The sequence below is a fragment of the Pristis pectinata genome, chromosome 6, assembly GCF_009764475.1.
Source record: "Pristis pectinata isolate sPriPec2 chromosome 6, sPriPec2.1.pri, whole genome shotgun sequence".
NCBI lineage: Eukaryota > Metazoa > Chordata > Chondrichthyes > Rhinopristiformes > Pristidae > Pristis > Pristis pectinata.
In genome coordinates, this window is record NC_067410.1 from 94,829,615 (window position 1) to 94,851,830 (window position 22,216).

At 37.9% G+C, this 22,216-nt stretch overlaps 1 protein-coding gene across 1 annotated transcript in view; it reads left to right on the forward strand.

Moving 5' to 3' along the window:
* Positions 1-22,216, forward strand: part of anos1b (anosmin 1b) — a 104,032-nt gene that overhangs the window by 28,596 nt on the left and 53,220 nt on the right. Inside the window, exon 2 of the mRNA XM_052018629.1 lies at positions 1,945-1,992. Within this exon, the coding sequence (XP_051874589.1) occupies positions 1,945-1,992 (48 nt within the window). The remainder of the gene's footprint in view (positions 1-1,944; positions 1,993-22,216) is intronic.

Here is a 22,216-nt window from a genome sequence, read left to right on the forward strand (position 1 = left end):
ATGCTAATGTGATCACTTCTAGCTTCTCTGATGTTTCTCCAAGATTCTACTTGAACCACTATTTATCATCTGTACACTTCCCCTCAACATAGTCATATGAAAACACAGCATCGATTGTACATGTATACGAACACACAAATCTACCTAACTACAAACTCCCCAACATTCTGGATGAGCAAAATTTTCTCCAACTAACTAAAAGTCATTGTCCCAGTAGAAACCATAGTCAATGAATCTATCCCTTTTTCTGACAACTCCCTGAGACTGAACCTCAGCGCTATGTACAACAACATGATGGATTTAGGCCACTTATTTGTGCCTTTACTATTGCCATCTATTTCCATCTCTGTAACATTACTCAAATCTACCCCTGCCTCAGCTTCTCTGCTGCTTAAACCCTCAGCTATGCCTTTGTCATGCTCTAGGTATGGATATTCCAATATATTCCAGAGAAGCATCTCTAAGAAATATAGAAAGTAGGAGCAGGAGTAGCCATTCGGCCCTTCAAGTCTGCTGCACCGCTCAGCACGATCATGGCTGATCATCTGATTTAGTACCCTGTTCCTTTCTTCTCCCTATGTCCATTATTGCTTCGTTGTTGCACAATACCCAGATAAGATACTTTGTTGTCTAGTCAGTTCCTCAACTTGTTGGTATAAAATAAGCAAAATCATGTACACACTCCAGTAACTCCTCCTCCACAATTTGGTTTGATCAATCTACAGATAGATTAAAATCACCCATGATTACAGTGCGCTCATCTTGCATGCGAATCTAATTTCCTGTTTAGTTCCACCCCTATATAACCACTACTGTTTAAGGACCTGCAGACAATCCCCACCAAAGTTTTCTGCTCTTGGGTTTCTTTACTCCCCCCATACAGATTCCACATTATAATATTTGGAGCCAATATCCATCCTCACCATCACAGTGATTTTCTCCTTTTCTAACAACACCACTCCACATCCTTTTTACACATCCTATCTAAATATTCAATACCCATGAATGTTCAGTTCTCATCCTTAGTCCCCAATAGCCATGTTTCTATATTAGCAACAATATCATAACCGTGTATGTTTGTGCTGTTAATGCATCTGCCTTATTGTGAATTATCCACACATTGAGGACCAGTGCCAATGAGGAACATGTCTCTTTAATATTATCAAGTCTCTTAGCTGTTTTTCGCCCTATTTGCCTCTTGCTCTTGTTTTCTCTGCCTTCCGGTTTTGCTTCTTTTTTGTATTTCATTTCACTCTTTATTTCCTCTTCCTCTGACTCTCTGCTTAAGTTCCCTTCCTCCTGCCATTCCAGTTTAAGCCCTCATGGACAGCACCAGCAAACAAGGTCATTTCCATAAAAGCTTGGTCAAGAGATAAGTTATAAGGATCATTTTAAAATGAGAAAAAAAGAATTTAAAGAAGCAGTGTCAAATTTTGTTTGATGATGCCTCTGTGAAGCACCTTGGGACATTTAAAGATCAATACAAATAAAAACTGATGATATGACATGAAGAAAAAGATTGGTAGTTATGTAGTTTGTGGCTTCTTATAGTCCCAAACCACTATATATCCAGTGAAATATTTATGCAGTGTAACCATGGTTTAATAGTGGTAGAGTTTCTGATTTGGACACAACAAGAAAATCACAATCTAAATGCAGTTGACCTTGCGCTGGTTCGATGAGGAATCACATGCACCACCATAAACCTAGAACCTTTTTTTGAAACCACATGATGAAGCAATGTGGGAGACCAGTTTTTTTTTATTCTCATTAAAAAATTTCCATGATTTACTTCAGTGTTTGCATATATGTAAACATAACTAAGAATGCATTTGCTGCAAAAGTTTAATATTGTTGAATATTTTTTAAATGCTAGCTGTTTTGTCAGATTGCATTTTTTTCAGGAGATAATTAGAAAATTGATAAATTAATTTTGTTTTGCAGAATGATGAGATTCTAACTTGGTGCGAAGGCCACAGGAGGTGCACCCAGGTGAGTACCGCTAGCCTTTTCTTTACAAAGTAACTCAAATACACCACATCCCATTCTGTAACTTTACATTAAATATATTTATTTGCTATGTGCTTATAAAAATGTTAGATCTTTTAATTTTTTTTAACACAATATCTGCAAAAGTCAATGGTCTGTTCGCATGCAGAATAGCAGAAGGTTTGTTGAAATTGATGGAATCAGATGGATTACATGAAGAAAAAGGATGGAAAAGTGATAGTTGGACATAAGGAATCTAGTCAAAAGAGCTGGCTTTCCATGCTTTATATTTAAGCTGCTGAATCCTTTGCTTCAATTTACAGCCTGCAACCTAATCTCACTCATCACAAAGTGTAGGACATCCACATACCTGGAAGTGATTTATAGTATTGTGACCTAATCATTATTTCAATTGGTTTTGATAAACTGTGAAGCTGGGACACTCCAATTCCCATGTGCAGTTTCTGTTTGCGGATTGCCTAGTGAATTTTCTGGACTGCCTCCAATGGTGGTAAATCATTTCTTAAGTAAGATGACCAAACTACACACATTCTTCAACTTTATTGACCTCCAGAGAAAGACCATTAATCCACTGATATTTTTGAATAGGTATTAATTTTTTTTTGGATTTAAGTAGGTCAAGACTCTTGAATAGGTGTTCGGTTACAATATAGTAACAGTTTAAAGTGCAGGGAGCAGATATCAAATCATTGAACAGTTGGCAGTGCCATGTCAATGTGAGCCTTAAACCATAATGGCAACTTTGTTTTCACTCATTTATGAGTTGTGGTCATCAGTAGCAGAGTCAATATTTATTGCTTGTTCTTTATTGTCTTTGAGAAGATGATGGTGAACCACTTTGTTGAACTACTGACGTCTATGTGTTTAAGATACTCCCACAGTACCTAATTGTTTAGATAGAACTGAGAGACTGAGTCAAAACCCACTGTTTTTGATATGGAGTCATATATAGACTGGGAAAGGGCAGCAGAATTTCTTTCCTAAATTATGTTAATGAGCTAGATGAGCTTTTATAGTCACCAATACTGATTGTAGATTTTATGCCAAATATTTTTAATTAGCAGAAATTAATTTTCTCAGCTGGTTTATAAAAGACAAAATGCTGTTGGCTTTACTTTAATTGCTTTATCTGCTGATTACCTGTGATTTAGGGAATTATATATTGACTCTGCTACTGATGACCACAACTCATAAATGAGTAAAAACAAAGTTGCCGTTGTGGTTTAAGGCTCACATTATATATTTGAATATTTAGGTCTCTCTGTTCATTGATAACCTTCAACATCTGTCCTTTAAACATCTGTCCTTTAAACATCTCTCCTTTAAACTCCCGAAATGTATTATCGTAAACTTTAAATTAATTTAAATGGACTCCGCCACCTTGCTGTGCCATAGTGTTTTCATGCTCTTTTCAATTCCTTTGTATCCGCTATCAGCAAATTGATATCTAGAGCAAAAATGACAACTGCACTGAGACCTAGACTAAAACATTCTATTGTGCCACATACGTAAATACTGGATGAACTCAGCAGGTCAGGCAGCATCTATGGAGAGAAATGAACAGTCGACATTTCGAGTTGAGACCCTTCTGCAGTCCCTCTTGTGTCTCTATTGTGCCACATCTTGTATTGTGCAATATTAGTTAGACATTTTCCTATCTTTAGATAAAAAAACTCTATATTTAATATTATTTTTACATTTAGATAACTACATGGATAGGAGAGGTTCAGAGGGCTAGCAGGCAGATGGAACTAGCTCGCTGGGTATAACAGTCGGCGTGAACAAGTTGGGCCGAAGGGCCTGTTTCCATGCTGTATGATTCTATGAATCTTTTATTTTGACCTAGAAGGAAGCCATTTTGCCTGTCATGTCTAGGATGATCCCAGCAATCCAATTTCTACTCTGGGAGTGCAATATAATAATGGCATGGCAAGGACAACTAGGCATTGGGACTAACAAATTATCAATTTTGAGAATAAGGATTGGGAAAGAAAGAGAGGAACTATTTGGATGAGAAGCTCTATGGAATAAAGAGAGGGAAAGAAGGATTGAACTGAGAAAAAGAAAAAGATGAGGTAGGAAGAATTATAATAATTTTAAAATTTAAAAAGAATCTGAGAACAATTCATGTAATGCAGGATTGAGAACAAAATATTTAAATTATTCCCCTGCTGGACTGCAGATATTGATTTGATATTACATCAAAATTTGTCAGATTGTTCAATTGTTGGCTACATTATTAATAATAAGCCCAGATCTTTTGCAATAAATTTAATAGGAAATTAGTATGAAAATCTAGTAAATTCTTAAAGCTAACAAGGAGGCTTCATGTGAAGCAAAGGACTGGGTGTCATAAAGCAACTACCAAGTTTGAGGTCTTTATAACTGGCATCATATCTCTTCATCCTCTGAACTTCCATGTATTTGTGCAGGAATAATCACTTGCATTATTAACAAGGCTTCATTTTTCCAGGATGATTTATCCCCAGATCTCTCTGATGCAGTCAAAATTCTGTCAATTTATATTTGTGCTGCTGGTCTTCTTTATGCCTTGTTTTTTTATATATAAAATTCAACATCTGCATTGTTTCCTTTAACCAACTAGTTACTCCAAAGTAAAACATCATATTTGTCAAAAGAAACTTGAATTTAATGGATCCATCCCATGGCTACATATCCAGCAGAGTATTTATTTACACATGGATAATATTGGTCTGCCTGCATATAATTTTCCTTTAACTAGTCCAGCAAGCTCTTGATCCAGAAGTATTTCTTGTTTCTTTGCTCTTATCTCTATCCCATTTTCGCAGCCATTTTTTCAGTCACAGCAATTGGTCTAAGGAGCCTAAACAAAATCAGAAAAAAACTGTTTTGACCATGCACTGTATATTCTATATTGTTCAAAGCTGTCACTATTCTGTTAGAACACTATGCAAAAAAGATGTATTTCACTGTGTGTTTCGATGTACATGTGACTAATAAAGATATCTTAAAGATATGTTAAATTGAATTTTTTCCTTTTTCAATCTTATTTCATTTCAGGGATGTCTTTTTAGTTATTGTTTTGCAAAAAAAGTTCAAGACTAGGTACCTAATATTAAAATTGTCATTGCCTTTTTTATTATATTGTACCTCAAGAGGCCATTTTCTTTTGCATTGCTGGACTCTTTTTAATATGGAGATCTATGCCTGGATTTTTCAAGAATATTGTTCTAACCCTAGTATTAATTCCTCAAAATAAATTTGTTTACATCAGTATTAAAGTACTGATCAAGAAAAAACTAGGGAAGGTCCCAAAATTCAAAATATGTCAGTCGATTCTGCTTTAAATTAATAGCTGTCAGAGAATAACACACTTGTATTCCATAAAATCATGAATCTACAGTGCAAGTTGTTTACTGCAGTGAACTGGTGAATACCAAGGCTGCAGATGGTTGCAATTATTCTATATTGTTCATAATTTACTATTCTCTATTCTATTCAAGCTGTACTTAAGGAGTGTACAAGTATCTTTGAATACACAATCCTAACATTTTCAAACTAGAATTCCTTGCTTCATCATTGTACCATTCTTTAAGAAATGCACAACTGCTTAACTTTGAGAAATTGGGAAGGAAAATGTTGGAAAGTTTTGTTTGGAACCAGTTATCATAAAATAGGTAATCGTACATCACAATGTGACTGTTTCCCTTTTGAGTTCATACCTCATGCTGTTGACACAGATACACTGGAAATATTCAGAAATGTATTTGTATTCCTGATCAGCAAATAAAGATTTGATGATGTTTTAGATTGTTTCTATTTTCATTCTCTGTTTTCAGGTTCTTTCTCTGGACAATTTGTTTTTTTAATCTGAGGTTAACTTTATATGTGATTCCATTACCTTTAGGTATATCCTTATCTGTCTTGATAACTAGACAGACTTTCAAAAGTACATCCAGGTTAATGTACAGAGGCAAATAACGGAATTATTTGTTGCACTTCTTGGGTTCTCTTTCCAAATGAAGAATGTTAAACTAACAGAACTTTATTTTGAGTTTAAATTATGAATTATTTTTACAGAAGATGAACAAATGTACAATTGAACAGTATCTTCAAAATGAAAACATTAAAATGATGCAAGCTATTTAATAAAATATTTTCCCATGCATGCTTTGCTCATAATTTATTATAACTCCTCTGTTATTTAGTTGAAGAGATGAAAACAATCATTAAATGGGTGCTCTACTAATAAGACATATCTATTTCAAAGCCTGGTTTTAACATACAGTTTTGGTTCTAACTACCATTATTTGAACTTACAGACACCTGCAGGTTTAGCACTCAAGTACTGATTGGAAGCAATTATGTACGTGGGCTCCACTCACCTTGCTGACTGATCTGAAGAGCAGACTATAATAAAGACAGCAGGGATGGAATAGTCCATTAGCCAGTTAGTCTTCTGGACTGATTTAGCAGCATGCCACCTAAAACCAGGTTAAAATTGCTGCTACATCCTGTCTCTTACCCTCTTAGATTAAAGTGTCATTGATACTGCTCAAGCAAGGATAGAGCATTTGCATCAAAACTGAAATAACCTAATTTCTTTCAGATGGAGTTCTACATCCTAAACCAGTAAGAAACAATAGAAAACCGAATGTTATGCCTCTGATTAAAACAAACTGATTCCTTTAAAATCCTGGTTTGTTCTGACTTAACTAAATTATAAGAAAAAATACAATTACAATTTTCAAAGCAAAATGTCATGGGTATGCAATAGAACTCAGCGTCACATTGTTTCATTGATATGTCAAGGCTAGTGAAGGAATGACTTTCAGTGATATGGGTATAAGCAGTGGAGATTTTAATCAGGAATTACCTATCAGTCACCTGTAATATGGCAGTTTTCATTTTTAAATTATAACTTTTTACATTGTCTAGACTGGTCTAAAAGTAAACAAATTTGTGGTTAGATCTTAATTTGTAGTTGTCTGCGTAGTAGGTTAAGTCATTAAAGTATCATTACCAAGAAAATTAAGAGTTCTAACCTGCTGAATCCTAATATGCACTTGTGGATTTTTTTGAGGGGTTGGTGGACAGCTTGCAAAAGATAAAAGGACTTGCATTCATGTAGCAGCTTTCACTTCCTTTGGAGGACATCCTAAGGTATTGTAAGCCAATGAAATTCTTCTGAAGTGTAGTCATCAGTGTAATATAGGAAACATGGCAACTTGATCACAGCAAGCAAGTTCACAGAAATAGCACTGTGATAATGTCTGATAATCTGTTTTTGTAATGTTGAGTAAGGAATAAGTGTTGGTCAGGATAGTAGGGTATCTGACCCAGTCCTCTCAAAATTGTGCTTTGGAGTCTTTTAACTCCAGAGAATTATCTGAGTTTCATTTCAATAGATTATCAGAAAGGTAGCACTTGTTTAGATCTGCATTGAATGTCAGGATTTGCGCCTACACCTTGTGGCTGAGAGGCAAAATCAGTATATTCCAATACTGTATTTTCATTCATGAATACTTTATAGAGACGTCTGATGTAATGCACTTTCTTTACGTCCATTCACATGGCACGAAACCAGGCATAAATTCTGTCCCAGAGAACCTTGTGTAGTTGTGTTGTACCCATGTAGGATCAAAGATTTTCACCTCACCAAGTTCCCATACTGTGTAACTGAACTCCATAATGAGTCTCCATACCACAGTGAGGTTACTGGGTCATTTCATTTGAGAGTGCAGACTTTTTGTCCTTCCCCAGGCCAAGTGTAAACAATGCAAGCTATAAATATTTGGAAGGGGTCCATGAGAGTGAAAATCAAAAACATTTAAGATCGAAAAACAGGTATAAGTGGAGTGTCTACCTGTTATTCATCCTGTCCAATGTTGCTTTTTGTCCCCCTTTCCCCCAGTTCTTTTTGCTGGGAAGACCACACTTTGTGCGTGATCCACTGAATGGTTTAAACACAATTTTAAAGGAAACATTTTACTTTGGAGGAGTGGGAGTATTTTCGATTTCCATTTCTGACTTAAATGCCTGGTTGTTTTTCACTGCAGCATTCTAGAAGGAGAGGACAAAGATTGTTCCATGGCAGGGGGAACAGGGAGGTAGGTGGGGAGAGAAAGGCTCCTGTTATACATTTGACTAGATCATTTTACACTGAATGCACAACTCAGAATTTACTTACATAACTTGAGAGTCAAATTTTCAGTAATGTTTCTTTTTGGAAATTATATATTTTATGTTTATTATTTTTACAGCTTTACAAGATGCTGTCTCATGACAAATTATCTAATTTGCACCATAGTAAGTCCACAAATTGGAGAGATGGTTCCACAGGACATGCAGATTGTAGTAATTTGGGTATTACAGCTTGCAAAAGTTGCTACTGATCTTTTCAGACTTCAGAGTTGAGTGTTGCATGATCTCTTGTGCAGCCTTTTTCCAATAAAAATGCTATTACGGCAAGCTGGTAAATCACTTCATACTGACAGGAAAGGGAATTGTCATCTATTGAGCATGTTCAGGTGGCAGATGTGGAATGACCTGTAGCTACTAATGCAACAAATCTTCCATCTGTGTGAGTTTTGTGACAGTGTGCTCCATCAACATCTGACATCTTTGAAATTGTTATAATGATTGCAATAAAATCTGCAACCAGATACAAATTCCAGACACGTACCAAGAGCCACTTTGATCAAGATGGGCTCTACTTCTCTCTTGTTAGCGCCATGGCAATGTTAGCCTTTTGCATTGCAGCTGCATCCATTTTGAATATTACTACTACTTGTACATTTTCTCACCAACTTCTATTTTCTGATATGCATGTTAAAAATTGCAAATTCATCAGTATAAGCAAATTAAAGTTAATCTTAATTCCTTTATTCTTTGAAGTGGCTCATTCTTCATTTATAATGGCATGACAAAGCTAAGCTTGTACATTGTTTTGTGCTGTTAAAATTATCTAGCACCATGTGATGTTTTATGGATTAAGATTCTAAATAGGTTGTACTATTCTGAGGAGCAGTATATTATCCTGCTTTTGGATCTGAAATTCAAGAAGCTAGAGATGCATTTATCTAAGGTCTAATGTTGTGTAACTTGACAAATCTTTTTAAATCTGACTAGAAGTTTTTCACCAAATCTTTTTTTCACAACAAATAAGTGATTGCTGTGTTGTACCTTCGCACCTGTTCACCCCTCAGCCAGAAATGATTGAGTTTCTTCTTTCCTTTACAGCACATTTATCTTTGTAAGTCAGTGTGGCAGGGGTAAAGTTACTTCAGTCACAGTTATATTATGCAGAGATTGAGTTCTTTGTGTGGTACATTGACATATAGACAGATTTCAGTATACACGTCCTTATAAACTGACTTTAGTTTCTGTTTGCATTATTCTTTCCATAATGATAATTCCTCGAATTTGCATTAGATGCGTGTTGACAAGAATAGCTAAAAGGAAAACTTACATTGTAATGCAATTACTTTCTCTTCCTTCGCTTTCTTCAGTGTTCTTTAAAAAAGGCTCAGAAATTAATGGTTTGTAATGATTGGAAATATATTTCTTGTCTAAGTCACAATAAATGTTGATGCCAGTATTAAGTAACAGGGAAATGTGCCAATATCAAAGTCCTTCTGAATGTATTAGAAGCACTGCAATGAAGTCTTTCCAATCTGGATGGTCCTCTGGGGATAAATCAGATGTGGGGTAATAGGGAATCGTTAGTTGGAGATCTGTGTCTACAGATTGACCAGAGAGAAGAGAAAATTGAAGGGAGAATCACTTTTGTGTGCACCTCAACTAGTTAGTTGAATCTGCTTGGCTGAGACCTGGAACCAAACTTTTTAACCACAGATGGTATATGCCACAGAGAAATTGAGGGAAAGCACGTCACCACCGACCCAATATTCACAAAAGTAAACATTCCCCTAGAGAAATTCCACTATAATCTGTACTGTCATTGGAACTCATTAACAACTTTTCTGGTTCTCAGTAAGGTTTAATAATGGTTTGGAGAAATTCAAACTTCATTACTTTTTCTATTGCAGCTGTTATAAAATTGATCTGCCATGCTCACTGATTTTGTAAATGTAGTAGAGCGACTTGCACTTTTAAATTCAGATGGTGGGGTTGTAAGAAATTGTTTTGAACCACCTAGGAGAGGTGGTTTAATGATTGCATGTTGTCCTATGATAACCTGCCTAATTTTAGTGATTATTTTACTTTCCAGGAAGGTAGTTTGGCCACTTGCCTGAAGTACCGTGTTGATGCCTTATCCATTCAATAATTGCACTTAATGAATGCAATAGCAATTACCCAGAAAGTTTCCATTTAGTCCTGAGCAATTGCCCAGAAAGTTTCCATCCAGCCCTGTGTGGAGAACTGAACTGAACCTTAACTGCTTGAGACTGGAGGTTCTCAATGCACTAAATTGCTTGTAAGTTCCTTTTTCAAATTCCTCGTGTGGATAAAACTGCTTATACTAAGTACAGATGTTTATAGAACATAGAACACTACAGCACAGTACAGGCCCTTCGGCCCACAATGTTGTGCTGACATTTTATCCTGCTATAAGATCTATCTAACCCTTCCCTCCCACATAGCCCCCTATTTTTCTATCATTCATATGTCTATCTAAGAGTCTCTTAAATGTCCCTAATGTATCTGCCCCCACAACCTCTGTAGGCAGTGCATTCCATGCACCCACCACTCTCTGTGTAAAAAAAAACTTACCCCTGACATCCCCCTTATACCTTCCTCCAATCACCTTAAAATTATGTCCCATCCTGTTAGCCATTGTTGCACTGGGAAAAAGTCTCTGACTGTCCACTCGATCTATGCCTCTTATCATCTTGTACACCCCTATCAAGTTACCTCTCATCCTCCTTCTCTCCAAAGAGAAATGCCCTAGCTCGCTCAACCTATCCTCATAAGACATGCTCTCCAATCCAGGCAACATCCTGGTAAATTTCCTCTGCACCATCTCTAAAGCTTCCACATCCTTTCTTTAATGAGGCGACCAGAACTGAACACAATTCTCCAAGTGTGGTCTGACCAGAGTTCTATAGAGCTGCAACATCACCTCGTGGCTCTTGAACTCAGTATCCCGACTAATGAAGGCCAGTTCTCCATACACCTTCTTAACAACCCTATTGACCTGCGCGGCAACCTTGAGGGATCTATGGACGTGGACCCCAAGATCCCTCTGTTTCTCCACACTGCTAAGAGTCCTGCCATTAACCTTGTTTTCTGCCTTCGAATTCAATCTCCCGAAGTGTATCACTTCACACTTATCCAGGTTGAACTCCATCTGCCACTTCTCAGCCCAGCTCTGCATTCTATCAATATCCTGTTGTAATCTACAGCAACCTTCTACACTATCCACAACACCACCAACCTTTGTATCATCAGGAAGCTTACTAACCCACCCTTCCACATCATCATCCAAGTCATTGATAAAAATCACAAATAGCAGGGGTCCAAGAACAGATCCCTGCGGAACACCACTGGTCACCGATCTCCAGGCAGAATATGCTCCATCTACCACCACCCTCTGTCTTCTATGGGTGAGTGAATTCTGAATCCACACAGCCAAGTTTCCCTGGATCCCATGCCGCCTGACTTTCTGAATAAGCCTTCCATGAGGAACCTTACCAAACGCCTTACTAAAATCCACGTACACCACATCCACTGCTCTGCCTTCATCAATGTGCTTTGTCACATCCTCAAAGAATTCAATCAGGCTTGTGAGGCACGACCTGCCCCTCACAAAGCCATGCTGACTGTCCCTAATCAGCCTATGCTTCTCTAACTGCCCATAAAGCCTGTCTCTAAGTATCTTCTCCAGTAATTTGACCACTGAAGTAAGACTCACTGGTCTGTAGTGCCCAGGGCTTTCCCTACTCACTTTCTTAATCAAAGGAACAACATTTGCCTCCCTCCAATCATCTGGCACTACTCCTGGGCCAGTGAGGACACAAAGATCATCACCAAAGGCGCAGCAATCTCTCCCCTAGCTTCCCGTAATAACCTTGGATATAACCCATCCGGCCCCAGTGACTAATCTATCCTAATATTTTTCAATAGTTCCAGCACATCCTCTTTCCTCATATCAACATGCCCTCGCATATCAGTCTGTCATACACCATCCTCACAAACATCAAGGTCTCTCTTTGGTGAATACTGAAGCAAAGTATTCATTAAGGACCTCCCCTACCTTTTCCGACTCCAGGCACGTTTCCTCTTTTATCCCTGATCGGTCCTACCCTCACTCTAATCATCCTCTTATTCTTCACATATGTTTAGCATTTCTCCTGAGCAAAAGTAGTTTATTTTGTTTGCACTGAAAATAGTAGGTTTTTCTTATTCTTTCCAAACCTACTTTCTCATAAATGATGTTCTCATCTTCACTGGTGGAATGAGAGACATGTGAGAAAGCTTTATGCTATACTTTGACACCCTCGGGTTTTCATGCACCAGTCCACACTTCCTCAGTTGATAAGATTTATGTTCTTAACCCAAGCGTAATAAATGTAGCTTTTGGACAGTTACTGACAGGAGACCATGAATAAAAACAAAACAAGCTGGAATCATTCAGCAGGTCAAGCAACACCTATGGAAGGAGATAGCATTTCCAGTTGAAGGTCCTTCATCAGAATTCTTTCCACAGATGCTGGATGACCAACTGAGTATTTCTGGAATTTTCTGTTTTGTTTCAGATTTCTAGTATCTGCAGTTTTGTTTTAATTCTCACAGACAAAAAGACCATTGTGTTCAATGACTTTGTACACCTACTGAGTATAGATTTTTCCTGGGAAAATTTCAAAATCTGCATATAAAAATAATGAATGCAAACCTAACTTAGTCTATCAATTTTCAATCTTTAACATTGTCAAGAATGCAATATGATAAGAAGTTTCAGCTAATGTTATGGCACTAAAACTGTAAAAGTGTTATCAGTTGAACTTGAAATGCATTGCATCACGGAGTATGTGTGCAATTCAGTAATTTGAAATTTGATATAAACTTACCCAAGCTGTTTATGTTCCTGTCAAAAGAACAGAGGTTTATTCTAATCTAGTTCATTCCAAAAATATATTTCAATATCCTTGGTGACAGCGATTGAAGCAAAAAAACTGCAGCTGCTGGAAATTTGAAACAAAAACGGAAAGTGCCAGATAATACTTAGCAGGTCATGCAGCAACTGTGGGGAGAGAAACAGAATAAATGTTTCAGAAGTATTGACTTTGTTTTTCTTGCCACAGATGCTGAGTATTCCTGGAATTATCTGCTTTAGTTCTGTGTAGACAGCAATTAGTGTTTTTAGATCTGCTGTATGCAATGTTTACAAAATGGTTTGCATTTACAAAGCATTATGTAGGATGCACATCACAGAAGGATGACACCTGGGGCACAGAAACAAGATATTTACAGTCACTGGATCCTCCTGTCATTCATCATCTAAATCTATCAGCAAAACCCTCTATTCCCTTTTCTATTCCAATGTGTCCAGTCTCCCTATAAATGTATCAATGTTGTTCACTTCAACCACTCCATGCGGTAGTGAACTTCACATTATTATCACAGTTTGGGGAAAGAAGTTTCTTCTGAATTCTCTACTGTTGAGGACCTCAAGTTATGCTCTTCTTGTAAGTGGTAACATTCTCTCTGCATCCAATTTGTCAAATTCTTCATAATTTTAAAGAACTCGAAAGAAAAGAGACCATTTCTATTCATCCTTTCCTTGTATTTCATCCATGCAAGTCTTCTTCATACCGTCTCCAGTGCTTGTATATCTGTTTTGTAATGAGGCAACCAGAGGTGCTGCTGCGTTACAACACCCTCAGTTGTAGGTTAGTGGCAAAAAGAATCAAAGGGGAGTTGAGGAGCATTTGTGAGAGCGAATAAGTTGCAGGAGTATAGGCAAATATGGAAAGGGAGAATGGAACTAATGAAATTGCTCCCCAGGACCTAGTATTGACCCGATGGTCCAAATGGCCTGCTTCTGCATCATCATAGGCATAAGATAATCAATTTTTGATGCAGTTTTAACACAACTTCCCTACTTTTCAATTCTATCCCTCTAGAAATAAACAATAGTACTTGGTTTGCCTTTTTTCTGGCCTTGATGACACTTCAAATTTTGTAAAATATCACCGTAGAAATATCAGAACCTGATGCAATAAAAGTTGTTGCAAGGTCATATTATTCTACCATCTGGTAAATTGTATTCACAGATCCATCGCTAAACACTTAGTGCTCTTTAAATTATACTGGACTCTTGGGCATTATTTGATCTCAAACAGATTTGTTCTTTCCAACACAGCAGAGTGAATCTAGAATGTGCATACTGTATCATTTTTTAAACAATTAGTGATTAATTTTCCCACTAACCCTTGCTTGGTGCCATTCACAACTGATGCTGAAACAAGAACAGCATGGAAGTAGTCACACTAAGTAATTTCTTTCTAACTTTTTCTATTTTAAAAGCCAAATAAAAATGTTAGATTTTCCCCTTTTTAACAATTGATTTACTTTTAACTATTGAAGTCGCTGAGCATTATGACTTTGAATCAAACTGAGAAAGCAGTAGAATCTTGATGAATCCATTAATGAACTTCAAAGAACTATTATAAGCTAGATGTTACTGTAAAATTTTAGTGACACATCTGTTATCACCTGGTTTGAGATTTTTCTTAGGCAGTGGTGCAAAATGGGTAGTTTATGGATCTAATTTCATTGCAATCAGTAATTATCAATGATTAAATATCAGTCAATTCATAAATTGACAACCAGTCCACCATTAACCAAACAGAGTTTCTAATCCACTGTCTTTTGGCTGAGGATACTTCAACAAAGGTGAATGTAAAAGGTTAGTAATTCTTCTGGTGTAAGGAGGAAAGTTCTTTCACAAACGACCTAAAGGTGTTCTAATTAACCATTCTTACTTTTGTTTGTATGATAACATTTCTGAATATTAGTATTCTGAGCTAGCTGGTTGATGGGCAACAGCAAAGGCACTATTGGAATGGTCGTGATGAGATCACCAATGTTTCATTCCAGGAGAGTACTATTGTTCCACTCTCCACAGAGGTGCCATCACTGTCCTGTAACAGGAATTCTGCAGTCCTTATGATCTGCTTGGGGACAGGTTACTGGAGTGCTCTGAAATCAAATTATAAATTAATACTGAAGTTTGCCATCCCCACAGCACAGAAACCAACCCAATCCATGGATCTCGCTCATATTCCAGCAAGCCCCCAGACCTAAACCCTTTGATGTTCTGATGGTCCTGAGGCACCTGTGGTTCTAGCACCACCAGTAGACACCCTGATCTTGGTTAAAAGAAAAGAGCTGCTGGAGGAATTCCAGATTCCAGCATCTGCTATCTCTTGTGTCTCCATTTTACTGATCTCAGTAAACTCCTCCCATCACAGTGCTGATCTTTCCTGCAAGTTGATGTGCAACACAGTGGCACAATTAGTAGAGCCTCTGTCTCACAGCACCTGAGACTCAGGTTCAATCCTGAGCTCAGGCGCTCTCTGTGTTGAGTTTGTCCACTCTCCCTGTGACCGATTGTGTTTCCTCCATGTGCTCCGGTCTCCTCCCACATCCCAAAGACATGCAGTTTGGTAGGTTAATTGGCACTGTAAATTGCCCCCTAGTGTGTAGGTGAGTGGTAGAATCTGGGGGAGTTGATGAGAATGTGGAGGAATAAAAAAGGGGATTAAAGTGGGATTAGTAGAAGAGGATGCTTGATGGTTGGCACGGACTCATTGGGCTGAAGGCCTGCTTCTGTGCCATATCTGTCCATGATTCTATGACTCTATTTCCTTAATCCACAGTTCTGCTCCTTGATAAAGAATTGCCCCAATCTTGTTGGCAGCTTATTTGCTATTGCAGAAATTTGCAGAACAACTGAAATTTGCAATAAGTGACAATTGGGAACAAACACGATCAAAATAGTTGTTAGTCCCCCACCATAAAACCTATCCACTTGGATGCATTAGGTTTTCTAGATCATTGTTCCTGAAGTTAGTGCAATCAATTTACATGGAACAATAAAATGTGAATGCAAATACTCGCATCTGATTCCAAGAAAAACCTGTGGTGCCAGTTTCTTGCAGAAATCGGTTAAAATTCATGCAGATGCAATGCTGATGAACCTGTGTCTCCATCGAGAATTATATTAAACTGATGGTTTGCAGACCTGCAGTAGTATTCCTTAGCACCTTGACTTGACTAATACCAGCCAGCAAAGCTTGTCAGTGCTGGTTAAATTAAACCATGCATTAGGGGATATGACCAGGCCTTGTCTTTATCTCACAACACCCCTGTTGGGGTTACTGAATCATAGGAGATGTCATTATCATGATTGCAGTTAATGTTCACTCTTCTGGTAGAATTGCTTTGTACTCCAAACTGTTTTAACAATTGATTTGTATTTTGCAGAGAAACAGAATGAAAGTGTAGGTTCATATTACAAAATATAGTAAAACATATTCAGCTCTGACTGTTATACTTTATCTTGTGATTCTCTAAATTGGGTGGCAATTTTATTTTATTTTAGTTTCCTTTGCATCTTCAAATCCCCAAATCCTAGTCTCAACGATAAAAAATTACTTTGTAGTTAAGGTTTTGGAACAAATTAAATTTTCAGAATACAAAATACGGTAGATGCACACTAGTGTTCTGACAGTATCTAAAATGGAAGGTAAAAATTAAATTTCAGACCCAGTTTTGAATAATGGTGTCTATCTGTCTGTTTTAATTACCCTGCTTGGAAACAAAGGGCCAATAACCTCCTACCATGTGATAAATTTCCATGTTTCTATGATTTTCTCTTCTCCTAAGTCATATATAGGGTTCAATCTGGGGTTCAAGGATCACTCCATGGCTTGGATATATAATTTAATCTAACTTCAGTGTGGTTCTGAGGAAGGGCTGAATTCTCCTGGAGGTGAGTCTTTGGGATAAAATATTAAACTGAGGCCCCCAATTTACCCTCATTAAATTAGCTTAAAAAATTTGCTTGGCAGTATTCAACGAAGAGCCGAGGATTCTTCCAGCATTCAAGCAATCCTCCATTAACGTAACCTGAAACAAAATACCCAATCATTTTAACCATTTATTATTCATGGAACTTTAATGTGACCAAATTGACAGGCAGATTTCAAACATAACCGCAATGACTGCCCTTCAAAAGTAATTAATTGCCTTTCAAATGGTTTGTGAAGTCCTGAAGTCATGATCATGTCATGCATTTTAAAATGCATGTTTTCTCTTTCTTTTCAAACAATTTCAGATTAACAATCAGTGACTTTTGTCTTAAATGGAAGAAGAGAAATTTGATGGGGATATAATTCATACACCAGTCTGTGTTCACTTATAAAGAGGCATGAGTATGCTGCCAAATTTTCTTGATTTGGGAATGAGGATTGGGCTTGGAATAAAAATTAATTCCCTGTCACCGCTGCTAAATTAACAGTGTACTCCATCACATACTCCACTTACGAAATTCAGTTCCTTTGAAGTTAATGTTGTGCATTTAGGTCTAGTGATCAAGGATACATTTCTTTTTAAAAGTTCTGATGCAGTTCAATATTTTATAGCTTTTGCTCACTCAGGATATTATTGATAGTTCACTTGGACCTTATGTGAGATGGAGGATGTTATGACCATTTCACCATTAGTTTTAGAAAATTTCAAGTAACATTCTTCACTGGAAGCACTGAATTGTTATCATCAAGCCTCTTTCATGGCTTATCTGGGAAGAGGTCATTGGGTCACAAAGACATGTTCACCAGGACTGCTGCTACTTGAAGAATTATTCATATACTCAAACCAGATGACACCACAAGAGGATGATTGATATTCTAGCTGTTTGATTTCGAAAGGCTGTTAAGTTAAATTAAATGCTTATTTCTTCAGTTTTTGTGAAGTACCTTTTAACCTTGATGTTGCAGAACCATTTTCAAAAGCCTAAGTAAATCTCCTGTGACACTGCACACTGTGAGCACATGGTCACTCACTTGCCTGTTGTTGTACAGCTGTCTCTAACCATGTCTCTCCTCTTCAGTCTCTGCCTTTCTTTCTTCTTGTTTCTTTCACTGCCATCTTTCACTTCTTATTTTCCTTTATCATCTTTCATTTTAAGCAAGTGATATGGAGTAAACACTAATGACCAAGGGCAGCTTTTATAGCTGGGGTTATACAGAAAGTGTAATCCTAGTTGCTTAACTTCTCAGACCCTGTCTCCATAATCTGTCATCCTTTCCCCTGTCCTTCAGTCCCATTGTAGTGTTCCTCAGGGACCTGCACTGGATTTGCAGATGTTCATCAAATATATCAAGGTTGAAGGAGTAGAGTTGTACATTCATATTTGCAGATGACACCCAGTTGGGATTCGTGGTAAATTGGGAGAAGGTAATTACTAAGGGACATGTTTAAATTAAGTATGGTGGAAACTATGGAAGATCTAGGTGGGAAGGATGAGACTGTCAATTTTGTATCCAAGAATGATAAATGGGGAGAGCTTAGAAACTTCGGGGCAGCAAAAGGGACTGCATTGTCTATCTGCAATCATGAGAACCTAGTGTTCAACTCCAAATGGTAACAAAAATGCTGAAGAAATGTTGCCATTTATCTCAGTATATTGAGATCCATTGGGAAGGAAATTTTCTGTCAATTATACAGAGCATTATTAAGACCTCATCTGGAGTACTGCATTCAATTTAGAGCACCAGATCTTCAGAAGAATCTTTTGGTCAAGAGAGGATATTGCACAGATATTGCATTCTTGCAGTCAATGTCACGTAGGTAGTCTATTTGATAGCAAGTCCCAGTGGCTATGGAAGGATGGCGAGGTACCTCAAGACAAGAGGATGTATAATCTAGTGAGGAACCTGAAGGCAATAGCTTTCCCATGTACCTGCCATCCTTGTCGTCATGATAATAGAGTTCATGGTTTGAGAGACACATATACATCCCGTGTGTGGTACATAATGCATTTGCAGAATCTCTTCAGTAATGTGGATAGAAGTTTAGGCGAGTGGAATTAATTTGTGATTAGCTGGTTTTGCAGATAATAGCCACATTTCAATCTTTCCTGTGCTGAATTACCAGTTTCAGCCAGTATGGATGTGGCATGTCCAGTGAAGAAGAGGAGATGGGAGCAAAAGACTGCAAAGGATCTCTCCCCTTGACTATCAACAGCCGTCTCATTGAGCTTTGTGGAATCACTCAAACTGAAAGGACAAAGGCTTACCTCTATGTAACAGTTTATCTCCCAGAGCTAGCTCCAAGAGTTTGGCATGCAGTGAATTACCTCAAAGTATAATGCATAGATTACAATTCATTGAATGAATGATAGTTACACCGGACAGAAGAGAGTTTCTTTCCATCAATCTTTACTAAATTCAGTCCTAATTCTTGGCTGAGACAGGAGTGTAACATACTTTGTAGGTGTGGTGAATAACATGGTGTCACAAGCTGGGATGAAATATTGTATAAATACAAAGCAGCAGTTGTCCCCAATCTATCTCAATGCTGTCTATGGCTGGGTAATGGATGATCTTGCAGGTTATCTTAGATCATAAGAAAAGCATGGAATTAATCTTAATTACAATCAAAAATGTATCATTAAACTGTTGAGCAGAAAAATGGGTCATGATGATAGTGTTCAGAGGCAGCTCAATAACCTTCATACTTGTTCATAAATTTTGTTTTTATATTGTTGCATTCCAACTTGTTTTATTCTCATGCTGTCCATACAGTCTACCTTTTCCATCTGAGACAATGGGCCAGGTGATTGGGGACTTCACCAACACCTTTACTCACCCTGCTATTCATATGGTGCAGTGCTACTCACCATTGTGGGTAAGAATAAAAAAAAAGCCATTTACCCAAGCCTGGAAAAATCTTTAGGCCCTTTACAGCTTAACAACTTTTTGATGCGCTCACTCCAAGATTACTTTACCCTGAAGGAAAAGGAAACAAGGCTAAAGGATTGCTTATTAGTTTCAACTAAATTATCTGAATATGGAATCAGGAGGACCTGTGGGTTTTTTTTGGACCCCTCAGTAAAAGAACTGATTACTGCTGTCATTTAGTAACCCCACACCCCTCCCCACACACGAAGTTATATCACAACCTGATCTCCAGATCCCTATTCTAGACCCATTAATCTCATCTCCGTGGAAATCCGGCCAAGATCATGGATAGGAGCCTAAAGCGAGTACAAGTGTCTACACCACTAGACTCAGCCTGCCCCTTGCAGCCTGAAAACCTGGTTGCTGGACCATTCTCCTACAGTCGTCAATCTGCTGCCCATGTAAGGAGGAGAATCTCATTCTGTTCAACCTTCTTAAGTGCAGGAGTGCAGGCCCACTTCCCTGGGCTGGTTGCCCCCTCACCCCCCCCACCCCCACTGGAGCTCAATAGTGACAGTTCACTTGCTCCCTTTGTTATGTATATATAATATCTATAATTTTTCAGTAATTTACCTGCCAAAATATGTTTGTAGCTCCTGCCATTTCTGTCATGAAATGTTGTTACTAACAATCTTCAGAAGACATGCATGGTAGACATTTGTAACTGCAGAAGTCCCAAAGGGTTTTTGAGCTCCTTAACTAGTTGTACGTCCAAAAGAAATTGAATTCTTGTGCAGTTTTAAAATGTTTGCAATACAACCTCAAAGGCCTGGGAAAGGCAAGATGTTTCCACAAACAAATCAAGTTTCACATTTGTAATTTATGGCAATGTTCTCTGCCAGTAGGTTTTTCAGAATTAATATTCAGTACATCAGTGTTAGTTAGTTTGGATGCTTCAGTTCAACTTTGAAGCTGAAAATCATTTTATTTCATTCATCATCAGCTCTTTGTTCCCCTCCAACTGCTTACCCTCTCCTTTTACTCCCTTCTTCCTTTCCCGCCTTGATTTCTCCCTGACCTTCTCCTCTTCCTCCATGTACTCACTCTCTATTCATTTGGCAGGATATAAGGCTGGATTGTGCTAGTCCCAGCCTGCACTCACCAACCTGCATATTCTGTAGCCACACTAACCCTTTCACTGCCCAGCAAGTCAAATTGAACTGGAAGCCCATTCCCACAGCCATCCAAGTTCAAGTTTATCACTATCATAGGAATACATATACGGGGTATAAATGCCACTAAAATAAGCTTTTTGCAGCAGCAGCACAGTACATTACAAGACGAGAACAAACATAGTTAACATAAAATTAAATTAGCATAAATTATACATAACTTGCACATGTGCAAAATAAACAACGTTAGAGCAAGATTGAGAGAGAGAGAGAGAGAGTCCAGGGAAAGAGTGTGACATCGGATGCAGTTGGACCAGACCTCCAGTTCTTTCCTGACTACCACGCCGCAGTGTGCAAGTATGGAAGTCAGGCAAGTGCTGACCCATGAAGAGGACCTCACCAGCAGTTCTCTTCCAGACTGCCAGCAAACTTTTCAACCCATTACGTAATTGTGTTGCCTCAGCAGTTACTACTGAAACTAACATGGCAAATATGCATTGCAGGAAGGGAATCAAAATGATGTAAAAGACACTTTAGTTAGAAAGGATGATTGATAAATCAAACTTAAGATAATTCCAGATGAAAGATCTTGACCTGAAATGTCGACTGTCCATTTCCTTCCATAGATGTTACCTGACCCGCTGAGTTCCTCTAGCATCCTGTGTGGTACTTAAGATAAGACCACAGTCCAGATGGCTTATATTCACATCTATTAAAAGAAGTCAGAGATAAAATATGCATTGTTACACATATGTAAAAATTCAGTAAAATGTGGAATAGTGCTAGAAGGCAGGCTAATGTGATTTATTTTTGAGAAAATAAGCCAGAACAAGTCCAGGGAACCATCGACCATTAATGTCAGAAGTGGGAAAGATAATGGAGTCCTTACTCAATGAGGTGTGATTTAAGGGGTCTTCATTTAAACTGTGATGTTTTCATCACATCATCTCAAAGACTCATATTCCAATGATCAAATTACTTTTACAATCATTTCCCTTGCACCATCAAAATTTGTAGTATTTTTATTTTATCATTTAAGTACATCCTGCTGTAATCCCAACCTCACTAGTCATCCGGCAACTTGCAGTGACATGGGACCAATCATGACAGAGCACTCTATCTGGATACACACACTGAAAACTTCATCCTTCACCCCCCTCCACCGCCCCCCCACCCGCA